This window comes from Panicum virgatum, chromosome 5N, assembly GCF_016808335.1.
Source record: "Panicum virgatum strain AP13 chromosome 5N, P.virgatum_v5, whole genome shotgun sequence".
Taxonomy (NCBI): domain Eukaryota; kingdom Viridiplantae; phylum Streptophyta; class Magnoliopsida; order Poales; family Poaceae; genus Panicum; species Panicum virgatum.
Window position 1 is genome coordinate 68,337,549 of NC_053149.1, and position 19,612 is coordinate 68,357,160.

General features: G+C 46.7%; 2 protein-coding genes across 2 annotated transcripts; both read right to left on the bottom strand.

The window, feature by feature from the left end:
* Nucleotides 1-3,074: 3,074 nt before the first annotated feature.
* On the bottom strand, nt 3,075-6,766 carry LOC120673985 (protein XRI1-like). Its single transcript, XM_039955048.1, has 9 exons — nt 6,508-6,766; nt 5,281-5,336; nt 5,074-5,196; nt 4,483-4,571; nt 4,273-4,333; nt 4,083-4,185; nt 3,937-3,980; nt 3,767-3,847; nt 3,075-3,642 (listed from the first exon to the last, which is right to left on the bottom strand). The coding sequence occupies exons 1-9, from the start codon at nt 6,537-6,539 to the stop codon at nt 3,368-3,370; spliced, it is 864 nt and encodes a 287-aa protein (XP_039810982.1). The 5' UTR covers nt 6,540-6,766; the 3' UTR covers nt 3,075-3,367.
* A 2,705-nt stretch (nt 6,767-9,471) lies between these two features.
* LOC120672745 (small ubiquitin-related modifier 1-like) lies at nt 9,472-12,205 on the bottom strand. The gene is made up of 3 exons (XM_039953303.1): nt 11,983-12,205; nt 10,058-10,207; nt 9,472-9,958 (listed from the first exon to the last, which is right to left on the bottom strand). Exons 1-3 carry the CDS (start codon nt 12,055-12,057, stop codon nt 9,887-9,889), a joined length of 297 nt encoding a protein of 98 aa, XP_039809237.1. The 5' UTR covers nt 12,058-12,205; the 3' UTR covers nt 9,472-9,886.
* Between the last annotated feature and the right edge of the window lie 7,407 nt (nt 12,206-19,612).

Consider the following 19,612-nt stretch of genomic DNA (forward strand, 5'->3'; position numbering starts at 1 on the left):
CTAGTTAACCCACGATCGTATAATAATTATTAAATACAAACGAAAATGCTACAGTAATTTACACCCAAAACTTTGCGCATCTAAACAAGGACTAAGAGTAGTACCACCTGCTGCAGTTTATGAACGTCTAGTGTTGCTGACTCAACTTGTAAAGTCCAAACAGGGGAGATGTACCCTTGAAGCTCCCCATTCATCCTCCATCAGAAGAACATTATGATAGCCGTGCAGCAGTTTTGTGTTTGGTTGGAGGACGACGACGTCGCTTCTACCTGCTGCTACCAGGATAAGCTACCAGCATTGCGTACGTGCGCGTATTTGGTGGTATATGCCGAAGCTTTTAATCGAGATAGGTCTGTCTGACTGGCCATTAGAAAATGAAAAAAGAAAAGAGAGAGAAACCTCAGTGTCAGGGACTCCCTCTGCACGCTGCGCTGCCCTGATGCGAATTAATCAAATCAATAATGCCTCTTGTCGATTACTACTGCAACCACCCTAGTTGACCTCTCCACAGCTGCCGATCGCGTTAGGCTAATCGGCAGTTTGCCAAGGCTGGCTCCTCACTGTTTAGGTGTAATGTAATCGGGGAGTTTGGTGAGGCAGAGAGAATTTCACCTGCCATCTCCTGCTGCGCTGCAGTCTGAACTGAACCCATGCAAGGATTCTACTCGAACATGATTCGCCGCCAAGGTCTTCTCATCCCAACACAGGGAATCATTAGCACCGTGCGGCTTCATCACGAAAGGAGAGCGATGATCCGAGTGGTGCAGTGGCCAACCGGTGCTCCATGTGAGTGAGGTGCTGATTGCAATTTGGAACGCCAATAATGCGCCGCCCGCCCGCCCGCGCGCTACGGAACAAAACGAGGCCGGCATGGCACCGGAGAAATGCCAAAGCCAGCATCCGGATTGGATGGATCCGCCGCCGGAGCAGCGATGCGAAGCGTCGGGGCACCTGGCGCTCCGCGCGCCCGGAAAACGCCGCGCCACCAACAAGCGGAGGAGCCTCTCCCCCTTGCCAGGCTGTGGCCGTACGCGTATGGGGTTTGCCGGTTTGGGGGTTTGTTGTTGCCTCCGCCTCCTCCCCGACGGCAACGGCGACGGCACGTGCGAGCCTCCTGCCATGCCCCGGCAGGGGCGCCAGATCCCGCCTCGTGTTCCCTCTCTCGGTAGCGTAGAGCTTTGGCCGGCGCCGGTCTCGCAGCCAAGTTGCTGCCCGATCTCTAGTTTAGGAGAAGAGATCCGTCAGCATCTGACGGATGGATGTTTACTATAGCTGGTGGTATTTCCGTGTCGAAACGGCAACAGGTGGCGGTTACTTCATCTGACATGACAACACTGTGTCGTAGCTAACGGAAATATATATTATCTTATTGTTTGGCCAATAAATAAAATCTTCACGTTCGCTCTCAAGGGTCAGAAATTCTTACGTTAATTGAAAAAAATATAAAATAAAAATTACACATCACTGTCATTACGATGAAAATTAGCCTAAAATATCCGTGTGCCTAATTTAAAAATCACCCACCAATTCCATTATGAAAAATTACATATAAAATACTATTTAGTTATATATCAGTTACAATCATATACTATTAATAAAAACTAAAACTAACAATGATAAATCAAAATAAAAAGAAAATAAGAATAATTATATGCATAATATTATTAAAACTCAACAAATCAAATTGTTATTATAGGTAGATCATATTTGAATTGTTTTAACCAACAATAAGGCATAATTTACTGCCATTACGATAAAAAATTAGCCTAGAATACCCGTGAGCCTAAATTAAAAATCACCCACCAATTCCATTATGAAAAATTAAATATAAAATATCATTTAATTTTGTACCAGTTACAAACATATACTATTAATAAAAACTAAAGCTAACAACGATTAATCAAAATAAAAAATTGAGAATAATTATATGCATAATATTATTAAAGCTCAGCAAATCAAATTGTTATTATAGGTAGGTCATATTTGAATTGTTTTAACCAACGATAAGACATAATTTACGATAATGAACAAGATGATATATAGTGACAAATAGTATAATTTTTAAAAAATACGAAGGATACAATGACATGCAAAATTTTGAATGTTGTCATACTAGCCGCGCAAATGCGCGGGCCATACGTCTAGTTTATGTGATTTGGTCACCATTGTCCTCTTGTTGAGCCTTGACAATGGCTTGATTAAAATCCACGCTCTTTGAGCAAGAGAGGAAGAAAGGAAAAATAGGAAAGGAAAGGAAAAGAAAAGAAAAGAAAAAGGGGTGGCCACGTTTCAGGAAAAAAAAGAAAAAAGAAAAAGAAACGAAGAATGGATATATCACTGTGGCCGTAGCTGCAAAGTGCAAAGGAAGGTGAAAGTGGATCGTTCCCGTTCAACCGGAACGCAGTGGCTGCAGACATCCGCCGCGCCCGTATTCGCCGTGCCGCAGGGACCGTCCTGTTACACGGCCGCACGCCGCGACGCGCCATCCGTGCCGCTGTCGAGCGCAGGGGTCCGGCGTCGCGCACGGACGCGAGGCACGGATCGCGATCGAGCAGAGCCCCTCTTGACGGGCCCCGGGCCGCCCGGCGAGGAGTTCAGGCTCACTCAGGAATGGTGAGCGCCCGTCCGGAACCTGACGAGCCCTGCTCTTGGGCTCCGGTTCGTGCGTCAGGTGCAGTGCGCGCACCCAACGGCGCCGCTGGCACAAGCCGAGCCACCAGCGCCACGGCCGTGCCGTCGCCCGGACGACGGGGAGCAGATGGATGGATCAGTCATCATTTCGCCAGAGATCCGGCAAGCGATCTTGGGCGCACTTGCGAATCCTGACAGATACGCGCAAGCCAAGGACGCGGGACGACGGGACCATGGATTCATGGCATCGGCAAGGCTGCATTGCTGCAATGTCTCATCTGCCGAGTGAGCAGTGGCACAACAGCGGCGAGCAAGATGCGGTCCATCCCTGTTACCCTCCTGCTAGAGTCCTTGCATTGGACAAATACTGTCTCTGCCATTGGACTTCACGTATGATCAAGTTTCAGACATGAGCAGCCCCCAATCAATAGGTGACAAAAGTGAGTTCAGTCTGTGTAGCTCACATCTTGCAGATCTTATATAATCTCAAACCTATTTGTCCATACTAATCTGGTTACACCAACTATTTCGCCTTTCAACAACAGAAACCAAGCACGCTCTATCTAAACTCTAACATCTATCCCACAAACAGCAAGCACAGGCAAATGCTCCCCAAGGGGGAAAATGTTACAATCAGTCTACTAAGGGTATGCATTTCTTCGGCCACAGACCAATTGGGGGCAAACCCAGAGCACTAGAAATGCAAAATCAAAGCTCCTACATCGCAATAGTCAGCTTAGCCTATGGTTCTACTGATCGTGATGCTTCCCTTTCCCCCTTCGGTGTGGATCTTCGTCTTGTGGACCACAGGTTTCCCGGAGATAGCCGAAGCTTGGTGTGAGTTGGGCTCTTCGTCGTTCTTGTGCTTGATCTTGTAAGGTGGCGGGGCATGGATCTTCTCGTTTATGTCATTCAGTGTGACGGCCCCAAGGATACTACATGGCTTGATAAGCTCAAAAGGGAAGGCCACCGATGTTCTCACCTTCTTTGCTCTGATAATATTTCTCCCAGCTAAGGAACAGAGAAAAGTGAATGGATTCAATAGGTAGGAGATACGACTAGTACGCAATGTTCTTGAAAAAAGGAAGAATAAAAGCCACGACAATTAAGCAAACATTACAAGAGTTAGGCACACCTTTCAGAGGTGTAGGTCTAGCTTGCACAGGATTGTTGTGAACTACAATAGCTTGTTCACAAGGCGAAGAATTCTGATTCACTGAAAAATAAGCATAGCATTGATTTATCAGCAACTCTGAATCTGCTATAAACTGCAATACTAAAAACTCACGAGAGGTTTGTACCAACCTGGAGTATTGTTGGCTTCTACCAGGGCAGTAGCAGGGCTAGCCCTGTTAAGAAGGTTCAGAAACCATAAGAAGCAATATTGCATCTTCAGTGACAATTAATTCAACAACCAATAAAGCCAAGTACTTATGGATTGAATAGCATACATTTCTTCAGCAGGGAAATGAGGCTCGCTATCTTGTGAGCAATCAACTAACCATTCTTCTGGCAGTTCATCTGTCCCGTCAGAGTTCAATAAACAGTTGGCACCTGGAGATACCACTATAATTAGGAGGAACAGAAAAGAATACACCCAACTAAACACCAGAAGTCTAACAGAGATGATTGAAAATATACCTGGAAAATCCATCACTTGCAGATTTTCTGAAAGCCCATCTTCAGTCGTAGTACAGGTCATCTAGAAATAGTAAGGCATTATAGCAATGAAGGCAATACAATATACCACGTCATGCCATAAATAATTTGACAAGTTTCCGACATAAAAACTATGCAGTTAACTTCATTTCTAAAACGGGGTCATTGATAGATCCATCATGGAGCATCTACCTCAACATTTTCTGGACAGAACTGCAGCATGCGTCTGCGTTTAGCCTGTAAAGTTTCCTTCCCTTCTTCGAAGTCCTTGACAATGATATCTACATTGAAGCTTAACTATTTCAGAAAATGCAGCTAATGTTGAAGCACATTTCAGTGTTTTCCAAAGAGGCCAAACAAAATGGAATTAGGAAATACCAAGTGGAGTCCATTGTAATAATTATGTAAGATCCTACAACAGTTGCATATAGGGTAATTTTAACACTGGTTAAGAGTAAACATGTGCAAGAGGGAAATGACAACCAGCTGACCTTTTTATTTTATTAGTCATTCTGCTTTGTATATGTACATTGTGGACTTACAAGTTACTGGTAGCAGAGAGAATTATAGATACCATAATTTTTTTCTCGAACACAACTAGATAGAATAGTAACATCTAAAGGAAGGTGCAACTGGTTGTATGCAGAGTTGCAAACTGGTTTAGTACGGATATTGGAAGTAGAAAACCATTTGTGCTGATAACTTGGTGAAATTGTTCGGAATACACATTTAAGGTGATAACTGATAATTGTTGATCTCATAACCATGAGAAAAGGATATTACCTCCTATATCGCAGAACTGAAACTCGAACTCGGTACAATGTTTAATTGGAGTTTGCTCATCAAATATGCTCCAATCATCACTCGCATTGTTGCTCACTTCAGCCCACAAGCTGCTACAGGGATCTGACAAATCAGAAATAGAAGATGCTCAGCTTCTTCGGGCGGATACATCTTTAGGACAGAATGAGTACAAAGTGTGGTGCAAACCAGCTAACAGATCTTTCTGCAGACTATACTCCTGACTTTGCCATCCCCAAATCTCACTGTAAGAAGTTTCCCAATGACGAGCACAGTTAGGAGTGGGTACTCATGCAAAGACTTGAAGAAATTTTCAGATCAACGAGTGAAAGCACAGAGTGTAAAGTCTATCCAAGCAAATATTACAGAAAGGACAAAAAAATTACAGTTAATTATATATTGAACACCTGAACTCAATGTTAAACTGGGGGAATATAAATCGCATAATTTTTTACAGTGAATCATAATGCAAAGACTTGAAGAAAATTTCAGATCAACAAGTGAAAGCACAGAGTATAAAGTCTGTCCAAGCAAATATTGCAGAAACGGCAAAAAAAATTTACAGTGAATTATACTGAACACCCGAACTCAATGTTATACTGGGGAATAAAAATCGTATAATTTTTACAGTGAATCGTACTGAAGACCTGAACTCAATGTTGAACTTTGAGAAATATTAAATACAGATGATAAATTCTGCAGCTGTGCTAAGTACTAACTGACATAGAAGGCGGAGCAGCAGCCACAAAGAGACACAGCAAGATTTCCATCATGCGGACAGCACGCCAACATGCTAGAGTTTCTTTGTGGAAGGCAAAATTTCTCAGATACCTCAGACAGCAGAATAGTGCAGGCCAAATGCTTGCGGTAATAATCTAACAATGCAACGGAATATAACGAGGAAAAAACAGAAATTATTGGACAAGAAGGCAAATGCATAAAAAGTGTTAGATAATACGGCGCGAAATTTGTGACCAACACGACGAACAGCAACCGGTAGCTAGGGTTTAACCGCAAGAACCAAAAACACACACAACTGCTACTAACAGAGGCGCAACAGGCCACAAAAGGAGCCAACGCCACAACAAAAGCTTCGTACAAAAGAAGGGAAAATACGATCCTTTTCCCCCATAATTAGAAGTCTTTACCCTGCTATCCAACATCATCATAAGCTCCATAAAGATCACCAAAAAAGTCTCGGTTGGTAGCATCTTCCACTAGGACTGCACCCAACACCCGTAGCAAAGAGGGTGAAATTGGGGATCAGCAGTGGCAGCAATCGAAGCGGAAAAACAGAGATAAACCGCGGTTTCGTCCCCCAGCCCAGCCATCAAAACGCCGCCTTCTCCGCGGCATCTCGCCGTACGGACCCGAATCACGCGCGGCAAGAGTAAAAGTCCGGAGAGAGCAGCTCACCCCTGATCACCAATGGCGCCGTCGAAATCCATCCCCGCGCGCCGAGGGCCACGGACTGGATCCGCGATGCGGGGCAGCTAGCACTCCGTCGACAGACAACGATAGGGACGAAAGGTTCCCCCTCTCCGCGCCAAGAGGAGGGGCCAGGTGAGGAGGAGGAAGAGGAAGAGGTGGTGGAAGAAAGAAGAAGTGCGGGGTGGGGAGCGGTGGGCAGCAGGCAGTTTCAGCGCTCGCCGCTCTCCCTCCCTCCCTCCCTCTGCCTCCTGTCCCTTTCTCTCTCTAGACAAGTCAAAAAATCCGATGCTTTTATCTCCCCCCTCTCTCTCCAATGTGACAGCACACAGTCTGCAGCGCAGTGGCACGGAGGCCGACGGAAACACAATTAACCCTGCTGTTCTGATTGAGCACGAGCGAACACTATTTTTCTCAGACACTACTTCAGCAGCAGCCTCCAACTACCAGTCCAGTCAGCAGCAGCAGCCTCCAACTACCAGTCCAGTCAGCAGTTTTTTTCTCTCACACCACTCCAACCACAGTCTCCAGCACCAGCACCAGCACAGCGAATAGGGAAAATGTTCATTTGGCTGTGGTCGGTGGTGGTTGGTGCTAATTTATTATGAAAAAACAATGATGTTGACTGACTGGTAGGATAGTTAGTTTTGATTTAGTATGAAAAAATAATATTGCTGGTTGATTGGCGGAAGAGGCAAACAAACACAGCGGACGAAAGCGGCAAGGCACTGATTATCTTATGACTAATCCCCAGCAGCCGGGCCCCTTCCCGCGACGCGATGATCCTGCCGAGTGCCGAGCCGCGCATTTGTTTAACTGTATCTGATCGCGATTTTAAAAGGCGGTTACCAGAGCATTTGCAGGAACGGCCTCTCGCTAGGCCGTGAAAATTGCCGAGGAAGCTGTTGACTGGGCCTTGGAAGCTTGCACGGGAAGGAAGCCAAAGCCCAGAGTGAAATCCAAAGGGGGGGGGGGGGGGGGGGGGGGGGGGGGGGTTGGTAATTCCGAAGATTTACTGCTGCCAACAAGTTTCATGTAAACTTCCAAAGTTGAAGGGAGGAAATAATTGAATAAATTACCCACAGTATTAAATGTTTTCGTGTACACCCAAGGCGTTACATGAAGATGAGATTTATTTGTCGCGGCGGAAATGGCATGAGCACCAAACAGTAAATACGCAGGTGCGGAGGTAGATCGTGGCCATTATCAGCGGACCCCTGAGGGTTCATGTGATCCGGAGCATTCAAGACAAGAACAAAGAAGGCTGCCCCTCTGAGCCAATTCTCTCAATGTCATTAAAATTTTCACTAATTTTTTGAATGTTATGGACCCCACATGCTATAGATAAAAAAATTTATTCAATGTCATTCAGTGGCATTCAAGGGATTGAGAAAAATTTCAATGGCAAGGAATTAACTCCCTCCCCTCCGTAGTACGGGTCCAGGACCGGCGGCGAGCCCGACACTGGGAGGTGGGCCCGCTGGATCTATCTATTCCGTGGCCCACATGTCGGGAGCCCCCTATCCCATTCTGTTGTTACAGGCAGGGGCACAAAATTACAGGACGATCTCGACCGGAAGCAGCGGCATGTCACAGTTTTTTTTGGATACTACCTGGTAGGCAGGGGCGGATCCACATGGGGCCTTATGGGGAATTAAGCCCCCATACCTCCCTAATACCCATGGACACCCCCTAAGCCCTCCTTTTGATTTTTGGGATGAAACAATGAAGAGAAAGAGGGGAGGAAGAAGAAGAGAAGAGGAGGAAGAAAAGAATGGACATGATCTCCCTCTACATTTTCGGGCTAGAATCGCCACTGCTGGTAGGGCGCACATGGGGTGTTTTTGGCGTGAACAGTAAAATTCGAAGAATGTCAGCTGCTCTCATTCGTCGGCTCCGATTAATCAAAGATGATCTTAAATCGCCTTAAGATTGGGACGAGTTAAAAAAAAAGAGTCCAGGTCGTGCGTGATGAGCTGGTGCGGATAAAAAGCTTCAGTAGTAAACTGCCACTTGCGCAGGTCGGTCAAAAAAACTGCTAAAAAGATAATGCGAAGATTGGGTTTGGATCTTGATCTCGGTTGTTACTGATGGAGCGACGGATCACAGATCTGTTTACCGGCGAGTTTACCGACGGGACCATGCCTCGTGGACCGCGTAGCTACCTTTATTTTCTCACGAGAACTGGCTGCACATGTCGGGTCGCCGGAAGTATTCGCGAGGCGTTTGCAAACCAGATCGGGACGGCGATGTGTAGAGAGGATCCGTTTGCAAAGTACTGCAATTCTTAGTTTCTTACGATGAGTAGATCGGACGCCGTGTACAGAGAGGCATTTGTTTCATAAACGACGAGTTCTTACGAAGATATTTTGAAATTTTAGGGGTTGGAACTTCCAATTCTTTTGCGTAGTATCTTTGATTAGTCCAATAGGCGAAAAGTTTATGTCCTTGTTTTGCATTTGCAAATTCCGTGAAAGGGAAATTTGTACTCCATCTTATCCTTGGTGCTCCTATTAGTTCTTTTTGCATTTGCAAATTCCGTGAAAGGGAAATTTGTACTCCATCTTATCCTTGGTGCTCCTATTAGTTCTTTTTGCATTTGCAAATTCCGTGAACAGACAAAGGAAATTTGCACTCCATCTTATCCTTGCTCATCCTATGTCTTCTTTTCTCGCAAAGTCAGTGTACTCGATTAAGCTGACAGATGCACTTTAATCAAGCAAACCGATCTGTACATAAAGTATGCAAACTGATCACATCCATTTCATGTTCAGGTCATTTCACCGATTTGTACATAAATTATGCAAACTGATCACATCCATTGCATGTTCAGGTCATTTCACGTTCCAGGCAGTAATAAAGGATATCATCATTCCTCACTCACCGGAGCAGCAGACGATACAGACAAAAGTCTGGCGGCAGAGATGCAACTAAAAGAAATACAAAGAAATATAAAGCATATCCCCATGGCCTGCTCATGGTAATCACAGGCTATCAATGGCTTATTAACATCAAAATGATAATGGCGACACGTGCAGCTCACGATTTCCTGCACCTCAGCAACACAAAACTAACCATACCCCCGGCACCACGCACAACGGTAGGTCAGCAAAGCAAGGCGCACTTCGAGCAGGATAAACAAATCATGGGCGATCATTGGGAGTACACACAGGGGAGGATATATTAGGGGATAGATAAACGAGTCATGACACGCCGAAGTACCAAATCTTACTAAACAAGACTACCGATGTCCTTCAGCAATGGCACACATAGGGCCAGAGCCTCACAAGTTCCTCCATGACTTCTTTGGTTTACTACAGAAGGTAGAGCGCACAGCGCAGCAAAACGAGGCTGCGACAAGGGCTTTCTAAGCACTAGGCACGTAGCCACCGGTCTGGTGAAGCATGGCATCAATCTCATCACCATCCTCCATCTCCAGCTGAAGCAATTTTAGGCACAGAAACAAAATATCAGTCACGATTTCATCTCAATGTTAGGGTAGTTTATACAAGATGAGTGAGTCTGCAAGCACACGCACCTCATCTGGGGTCTGCTCACCGCGAAGCCTGCGGCCATCAAAAAGGAATGCAATGGCATTCATGTCCACAGACTGGCGGTCGCAATAGGCATTCATCAGCTTCTTCAGCTGGGTGGACCTCTTAATACGGAAGAACACCTCATTGCCATCCTATCATACAAGAGGGTAAGTGAAAAATAATACTTGACACTGAGAAATCATAAGATAACCTAAAACAATTCCAATCTGACATGGAAAACACAGCAACATCCAACAATACATACATACATCCGTGTAGAGATGATGCATTCTTAACATTCAAAATCAATCAATCAATCACTACGAATTACCCAAAAACTCAGTTAAATGCAGGATCAGCTTTCATTTCTAAGACATGGAAGCTAGATTTCTATATAATATTTAAGGAAGTATAGGGTCAGAGGAAGAACCAAAGATAATAGAGAGCTGTGGAAAACTTTTAAGTATAACCTTAGGGTCACCCATGCTGGTTAAGCAAAGCGATGCTTGAAACTGCTAAAAGCAATCCAGCAAAACCACAAACCAACTGACTCGCACAGGCCAGGGTCAGACAAGTGTTTCAAGTGTCCAGTCCAGTAATAAAGCAGTATATAGCCGAAACACACCAACCAATTAGGTAGGCAATCAGTGTAGTTCTCCAGCATGAAAACCGACATGCGCAGGTACTAAAACAATTCTTGAAAGATCTTGCTACAAGGGTTGCAGTAACCAAGACTGGCAAACACTTTACGCAATCTGAGCCAAGCTTGGCATAAAAAACATACAGGTAACAGATAATAGTAACTACTCCCTCCGTTCCAAATTATAAATATTGAGAGTCAAACCATCTCAAAGTTTGACCAAAATTATAGAGAGAAACACAAAAAATTATGATATCAAATAGGTATACTACGAAAATATAACTAACAAAGAATCTAATGATACTTAATTGGTATCGTAAATGTTATTATCTGTTGTATAAATTTGGTCAAACTTGAAAATTTTTGACTCTCCAAGATTCTTAGAACTTATAATTTGGAATGGAGGGAGTAGAATAGATAAACCTCTCTCGTATCCTCCAACAGTAGGCAAAAGTTTGCAAGTTAGAAAATAGCAAGCATAAACAAGTATGATTCTGTAAATTTGAACTTCAGCCACTATTCACTATACCTACGCTTAATACTTTAAGCGACTGAAACAGGATCGTGTGGCATTAAAATACTATAACCAAATATCCAGTGCTAAAAATAAGATCAGAACTTAATCTACAGTGCTGCGAAACTGTTACAAATATCTAACTCAAACTTAAAATATGAGAATTCCGCCAGGCCCCTATTACAGATTGATACTCAGTTGAGTTGTCAAGCATATCGAACCTTGCAGCCTAGAAAAGATGATTTCTTTTGAGTATTAACACTTCCATGGGGCATTCTTCAGCACAGAGTGAATAATAAACATGCAGAACCCAGACTGATGATCAGGTTAAGGTTTTATATATGAGAACAAGGCTCACTTCAGAGTTCCGAATTCCTGTTGTTTACAAATTTCTATCTAAATTAAATGGCGAACATTGTGCCATAGTACCAGTACAGATTGACTGATCTACAATTGATGCCATGTTCATACAAATATTATCTCAAATATGATCAAATCCAATCTTAAATCGGGTCAACTCAGAGTCAATCTTAAGGCGGAAAGTGATGATCGCAACCTGCGAAGCTACATGCTAGACCCTAGGGTACCTAATGTACATGGCGAAGGCAATCGCCGAGAATCGAACATCAACCAAACATCGCAACCCTATCAATCCCAGAATCGAGGCAAGCCAAACCAACCACTACAGCGCGACGATCGCCACAAGAGCGAAACCGTGCTACTACTCTATTACGCAGCAGGGAAGGTAAGGGGGGAGCCGCCGGCGAGCATACCTGTCCCTTGACCTTGAGATTGATGTGGGCGCCGCCCTCCGCCGGCTTCTTGTCCTCCTCTCCGGCTCCCGACATCGTCGTCGAAGGCTACGAACGCAGCAGGGGTTAGACTCGCGGCGGGGTCCGGCGATCTCCGGGCGATCGATCGGTGGTGGCGGCCGGAGCGGGTTGGGGGTTGGGTTGCGATGCGCCGGCGGATTTGGGCTCTTATAGGACGGCTGCCCATAACCCGATTTGATACGAGGTTGGCGTCCGGATCCTCCCTGCGCAGAACCCTGTGGCCCGCATGTACCTGGGCCCGAATGCGCGCGCGGCTGTTCGGGATCCGGATCGGGTGCGCCCGCGCCCGCCGTGCTTCGTGGGCCGGTGCGGTGCGTGGGTTGCACGCGAACCGGGTCAAGCGCCCGTGTGGGCCCCGCAGCGGCGCATACAGGTGTGCGGCGGCGGAGTTATCCTGTTGCGTCCGAACGGAACGGACGGGGGCGGGGAGCGTGGGAGCGGTTCGTGCGAACGGAACGGACGGGGGGCCATGCCCATGAATCATGATGCGACGCGTCCGGACTCCGGCCGCTGCGGCGAGTCCTTCACGTCTCTTCGTCGTGCGATCGAACGGACGGACGTGTGTGGGGCGGTGTGGTGGGAGACGATGCGGTTGCACGTTAGGACTGGGCGCACACGCGCATTGGCGTCGTAACTGGTAACAGCAACTCCAGCAAACCCTTTAAATAACTCCCTGTCCCAAATTTAGAGAGCTAAACCAAAAAATACACTCCAGCAGACCCTCTACTTCACACTCTATTTTAAGAATGTCTCCAAAATCCCTTCTCCACCCTCCATTTCTAAGGGGTCTCTAGGAGGCCTTCTATTATATATTGCAATTGAGAGTTATTGTTGGAGTTGAAATAAATTTAGAAATCTTTAAAAAATAGAAAAACCCTCATTTAATATTTAGAGAGTCTGATTTAGGAGTTATTGCTGGAAATGCTCTAAACGTATTTTCTAACCCCCTATTTTGGCCAAGTGGTTAGATAAAAGAACACAAATCAAAATAGCAATTACGCTCCAAAGATAGTACAACGGCATAATAATAGGAGAACGTATCGGGTGCAAACCACAACTTCATAAAAACTCGTGCAAACCATGACAAAAAGTCGTCTAAATTCATCAAAAAAATCGCACATGTAGATGATATGATGATACACAATCTTATAAAATATCTTGTCCAAACTCGATTTCGTTTGTGAGAAAATTATCTCACAAACGAAATCGAGTTTGGAAAAGATATTTTACAAGAATCTCACAAACGAAATTGAGTTTGGACAAGATATTTTATAAGATTGTGTATCACATATCATCTATATGTGTGATTTTTTGATGAATTTAGACAATTTTTTTACAGATTTACTCATTTTAAGGTGACTTATTTCTTGTATTTGTGTAAGTCGATCGTGAGAGCCGTTCAATCTATGGCCAACCGGGTCTGGCTTTCTCTGTCCTGCGCTGTACGCCGAGTGGGCTGGTGGTAAGTAGTTATCTGTTTGCTTGGTGTCCATTCAACTAGTGTGCCGATCCACTCTCTCCTCTCTCGTTCTTATCCATTCCCGTTCGCCTCCATGCGCCCTTGCCGCGGAGCCTCGCCTCGCCGAGACTCCACCCGGCGCCCCTTGTGATGCCCCCGCGGTCCCTCCACTCGTAGCTCCTCATGGCTGCCTCCGCCTGTTCTGTCGCCGCCCCGGCCGGCGGGAACTCGGGCCTCCTCCTCGCCGCGGCCGGAGAGAAATGGCCACGGGTGCAAAGCCGCCCGCGCCGGCGGCGGCAGCAGCCGGAGCTTGGCGGAGTACTCCGGTGGGTGTACCACCTCGGTCTCAACTCCATCGGCCATGCGTATCTTCCTCATCAACTTCTTCCTCTTTCCTGTTCTCTTGTTCCTCTCTCGTGAGGAGCTGTTAGACTGATGATTTGGGATTTGTTAGGATTCGAATCGAGATTGTAGGTGTTCGATGTTGAATTGAGATGTATGTGGCTTGCATTTGAGGATTATATATTGATTAGAGTTCCAAGTTCAGGGTCTTTGTAGTTGTTGAACTGAGATCGACGAGTAGGGTGTGAATCAGAGGCCTATGCTGTTGTGTCATCGACCTCGATTGCAATTAATCTCCAGCAGTCAGGATTTGTTAGGATTCGAATCGAGATTGTAGGTGTTCGATGTTGAATTGAGATGTATGTGGCTTGCATTTGAGGATTATATATTGATTAGAGTTCCAAGTTCAGGGTCTTTGTAGTTGTTGAACTGAGATCGACGAGTGGGGTGTGAATCAGAGGCCTACGCTGTTGTGTCATCGACCTCGATTGCAATTAATCTCCAGCAGTCAGGTTTCAGATGTTGGGGATTCTCTTCCCCTGTGTTTGTCCATTACCCCCCATATTATTTGACGAGTATAAGTCATGTTGTTCTATCAGCCGCCACCCCCTGTTTTTGGAAATTTGATCTTTGTTTTTGGACGCTTACTTCAGAGTTGTTTTTTCCCTGTTAATTCACACCTTCGTGTGCTGTTTGTCTTGTTTTCCATGCCTTTAAAATGGCAGCACCGTGAGCATAAACCTATTTCCATGTGCATTTAAATACTATTTTACTTATGTTCAGGATGTGTATGGATCGTTTGCAAGATGTGCACACCTCTCATTGCGGTTTTGGTTAGGCTTACATGTGGTTTTGAATTCTGAACACCAGTAAACCCTAAACCAGTGCTTGTGATGCGCTAACTGATCTTAAATGTTGTATTTAATTTATCCAGTTTCAATTTATATTTTGGCCACCTGATCACCTGTGCTTGTAATGAACCAACATTGGCCTCAAATATCTGCAGTCTGATAGATGTTGTCAAGGTTGTAGTTCTATTTGTCTTTTGTTTTCATCAGACTAGAAGTTGTCAAGGTCAGAGTTTTTATCTGCAGTTTTACAGTTTTGGCTTAGAGGAAGTACCAGGTGAAGTATGTTTGCCATCTATTTATCTCCTATCCATACTTGCATTGGTTTGAAATATCTGAAGTGTTGTATTTAATCTGTCTAGTGGAATTTGATATTTTGCCAAGCTGCAAACTGTGTGTAAGCTGTCTATTCTTATTCAACTGTTATCTGTGAGAAATGTTGTCAAATAGACCATGAAATTTGATGTTTTCTTTTGTTCAGCTGTCAAGCTTCTTAAAAATACACTTGGTGTCTCTTGTTTTCTGACTGTATCTCATGATTTATTAAGTAAAAGAGATGTTTTTTTGCAAAACTTCTTGCATAGCTATTACTGTCGCTATTTTGCCACCGGAGAGTGTTCCTTTCTGCAGCTAGTTTTTTCTTGTATATGCTAATTAGCAAGCTATATCTCTTAGATTGGGCCCCTCTGGATGACTTCAGAGTCTGTCACTTATCTATACTAAACATTGTTTCATCCACCAGGCTACAAGCTAACATATATTTGATTGTTGGTCTAGTAGTTTATAAGCTGAGGAACTACCATGTCCAGTTTTTTTTTTCATTTGGCATCTATGCTTGTGATGCTCCATCTTTTACTTGGATTATCTGCACTCTGGTCTGAAATGTTTCATTTAATCTAGTCAGTTGCAATCTATATATTTTTGCCATCCTTTTGCTTTCCGACTCTAAGTGGGGCTTCGTTAAATGTTGACAAATACAACAATGTTTACCTAGACTTGAATTGTTGTGATATATATAGATTCCTTGCAACTTCACTTCCTTCTCAAATTGTCATTACATCCAGTGGATCTTGCAATATATAGTTTGTACATACAATTAACACTATAGTTTGCCCTGTCTGATTTCCTGAGTCATGTAGTACTACTGCAATTAGAAGTAGAGCATTTTGGTCCATGTGAACTCTTTCAAATATGCTAATCTGTGACTGAATGTTTTTCCTTTCTTGCCTGTCCTATCCCTTTCATTGGTTTACTCATTCCAGGTTGAAAACGTCATTCATTGAAACTTTGAATTATAAATAGCTTATACTAGAATTACAACCTGACTCATTACTGTAATTTTCTTGGTTGTTACTGTAAAATGTTAGAGCTGCTTGTATTTTGGTTACTGTAATTTTCTCACATCAGTTCTTCATATAGCTGTATTTGGGATAGGTTGTGGAAACATGATTGTTGATATATCCAAATCACATTATGGGAGAATATTTGAAGTAGGGCCAATTACATTGCTAAATGTTCTTTCATATTAGCTTATTCAAATTGACTTTTTGCAACACCAGTTTCCTATTTAGCAATCTGACCGTTCTCTGTGTTCCATAACCTAACAGATTGGTTCCTCTTCCTATGTCCATTATATTTTTATGACAGTAACACATGTCTCGTGTTAAGTATGTAGTGTCGAGTCTTTGTGTATCTTTCTATTTTAATTCAGTTAGCAGTCGATGAGCTAATTAGCTAAACATGTCAGTGTTGTTAGCAGCTCCTAGTCTTTAGAGAGTGGAGTCAGGAGAGCCACTTGTTCTCCTCAGGATGTGTCGTGGGATTTCTTGGGTACCCACAGCCGGGTGGCAGAGCGCACCCGCCTATTCCCAGTGAGGGAGGACTCGGGGAAGTACTTTGGCGATTGGGCTGAACTAGCTTTGAGGCAAACACACAGGAATACACGATTTAGAGTGGTTCAGGCCGCCGGAGCGTAATACCCTACGTCCACTGGGAGAACTATTGTTCTTGGTTGTGTATGAACCTATCCTCTGCCGGGTCTTGGCTTTTACCCAGCCTGAGCTTTCTTCTAGCGGGCGCCCCCCTTTTATAGACCAAGGGGTGCGGATACATAGGACGTTGGAGCCCCGACAAGTGGGCCCAACGTACTGTGCAGCATACTGCGCAGAGTACCTAAATGGCTATAGCGGTTACGAATCTTTCCTCCGACATGCTTCCATGCCCTGCTGACCCTCTGACCAAGGAGGTCTTCTCTTGTCCCGTCAGCAAGGCGCCCGTTGTGGGAACGTAGCTTGCGGCGTGACCTGCTGAGGCTATTATGTAGGCGTCATAATGGGTGAAGCCGAGCCGTCGAATCCAACTGTCATGGCAGACTGACAGGCGCGGCGTGGCGGCGCCAGCAGCCCCACTATGCATCTTGGTAATACGCGATCAATAGTGCCCCCTGGTCAAAGAATCGCCTCGGCTTCTGCTACATCAATGCGGTCGTCCTCCTACCGCAATGAATGCAGTGGTTGGTGGGCCTTAATATGGAGACCAAGCAGCCTTATATACGTGCCTGTGCTTGCAGACACGTGTCGGCTCCGGACCACCCCGAGGCGGGGTGTCGATTCCTTCCTTGGGTGAGGGGTCCGGGACCCCATGGGGGGTCCGGGATTCCCTGGGGGTCCGGACCTCCACGGGAGGTCCGGAGCCTCCGGCTGTCCGGGCTGAGCGCCCGCTTCTCCCGGAACACGTGGCGTTCCAGGACCTTTCCCAGCCATGAGTCAGGTCCGGAACCGTTGCCGGGAGAACAGGACTCCGGACCACAGGGGTCCGGCTGTTTGGACGTAGTCAAGGATAACTACAAGGCCCTTGCCTAGACACAGCAAGAGGGGGTACCCCAGTCCTGGGGTACCGATAGTGATCCCCGGGCCCACCTCGGGAGAGGTACTAACACGCGGGTGGGGCCACTACTGTGATGTGTTTCTACGCAACTTGATTGCGTTGGTGTGCTCATGGAGAGAGCGGGCGTCCCGGACCCCTGAGGCCGGTATACCTGTTGCCAGGTTCAGGTACTAGAGTGCTCTCCACAGGGCGATGGAGGTGTAGGCTTAGGGTACGGAACCAAGCTAAGCGGCTACACAGACTTCGGATCGCTCAGGGAGCAAGCACTACTTCCCGGACCTGGCTCTTGCCGACCGTGGCGAGCGGTCTCCGCCGGAGCGGGCCACCGGAGTGGACTTGGAGCGACCGTGGCGAGCGGTCTCCGCCGGAGCGGGCCACCGGAGTGGACTTGGAGCGACCGTGGCGAGCGGTCTCCGCCGGAGCGGGCCACCGGAGTGGACTTGGAGCGACCGTGGCGAGCGGTCTCCGCCGGAGCGGGCCACCGGAGTGGACTTGAGTCGACCGTGGCGAGCGGTCTCCGCCGGAGCGGGCCACCGGAGTGGACTTGGAGCGACCGTGGCGAGCGGTCTCCGCCGGAGCGGGCCACCGGAGTGGACTTGGAGCGACCGTGGCGAGCGGTCTCCGCCGGAGCGGGCCACCGGAGTGGACTTGAGTCGACCGTGGCGAGCGGTCTCCGCCGGAGCAGGCCATCGGAGTGGACTTGAGTCGACCGTGGCGAGCGGTCTCCGCCGGAGCGGGCCACCGGAGTGGACTTGAGTCGTTGCTGACGATCCGATGTAAGATATCACCGGACCTGAGAGTAAGGTGCGAGAAACCAAGTCTTATACTAGAAGGGAGCCCGGGACCTCTAAAGACAGCAGTCTCGGATACTAGAGTACTTGTAACAGGGTAGAGAAGTACGTAAACTTAGGGTACATTACCAGGCTAAGCTACGCGGAGCTTCTCTACCCCAGGATACGAGTACTACTTCTCCGGAGCAGGTCCTTAGGGGTCCGAACTGCCTTCCAGCTTGAAGGTGTGTCCCCACCTGCCCACAAGTCAGCAACTTAACTTGGATTGTCAGCAATAAAAGGAAGATTCCGCTTAAGAGGAAAGAATAGTTAAACCAATGCGAATAAGTGTAATCAAGGTGGAGCCTAGGTAAAACTGAGAAAGAAAATCTCCTTTATTATTGTGGTTGTCACGGTATACATCAGATGTCGGGATTACGAGGTCGGACCTCTACCGCTCCGGACCGATTTTTGCCTGTTTGTGTGATAGGGCCAGAGGTCGGGTTTACAAGGTCAGGCCTTGACTGCTCTGGACTCACACGTAGGCGCCACGCTATTACAAAGGAGGAACTCTCTTAGTCCTTTCTTAGAAGTAACCTACGGCTGCATGCTATACAGCATGTTCTTCTTTGGTTGGAAGCGGTACCGCTCCTTCTGGGTTCTTCATGGTCGTCGGAGGTGAAGGCGCCCTGGATGTGCCTGAACTGCATCATCCAGCATCACCTCGGGAGCTCGGGGGCCACCCCTTGCCTAAGAGCTGTCATATGCTTAGGTAGCATGAGACAAATTCTTTGGCTTTGAATGGAAGAGGCCCCCTGCCGTCGTCGTCTGCCACCGGAAGCCTGCCCGCCTGCCGCTCACTGCGGCAGAATCTGGACTTCCGCGGCGGCGCAGCACGAGACTGGGTGCTCGTATGGACGAGCACCTTGGTGCTCGCGCCTGGGCCCCCGCGCCTGGTGGCGGGGTCCTGTCTGCAGCAGCACCAAGAGCCTGGGGCGGTGCTGGAGACGACATGACGACACGGTCAACTTCCTCCGGGATGGCCGTCGGCTCCAGGCTCCATGTTGAGAGAAAGCCTTGAGCCGACGCCATACCGCCACAGAGGAAGCATGACCGTTGCTTGAGAGAAAACCTTGAGTCAACGTAGGGGTAGCAGCGCCCAGCGGCGCCTCCGCTGTGCGTTGCTGCGCCGGCTCTGAGGTGTCGCAGTGGCGATGCACAATAGACGCCGCTATCGTGCGCCGCCGCACCTTGGGTGTTGGTGC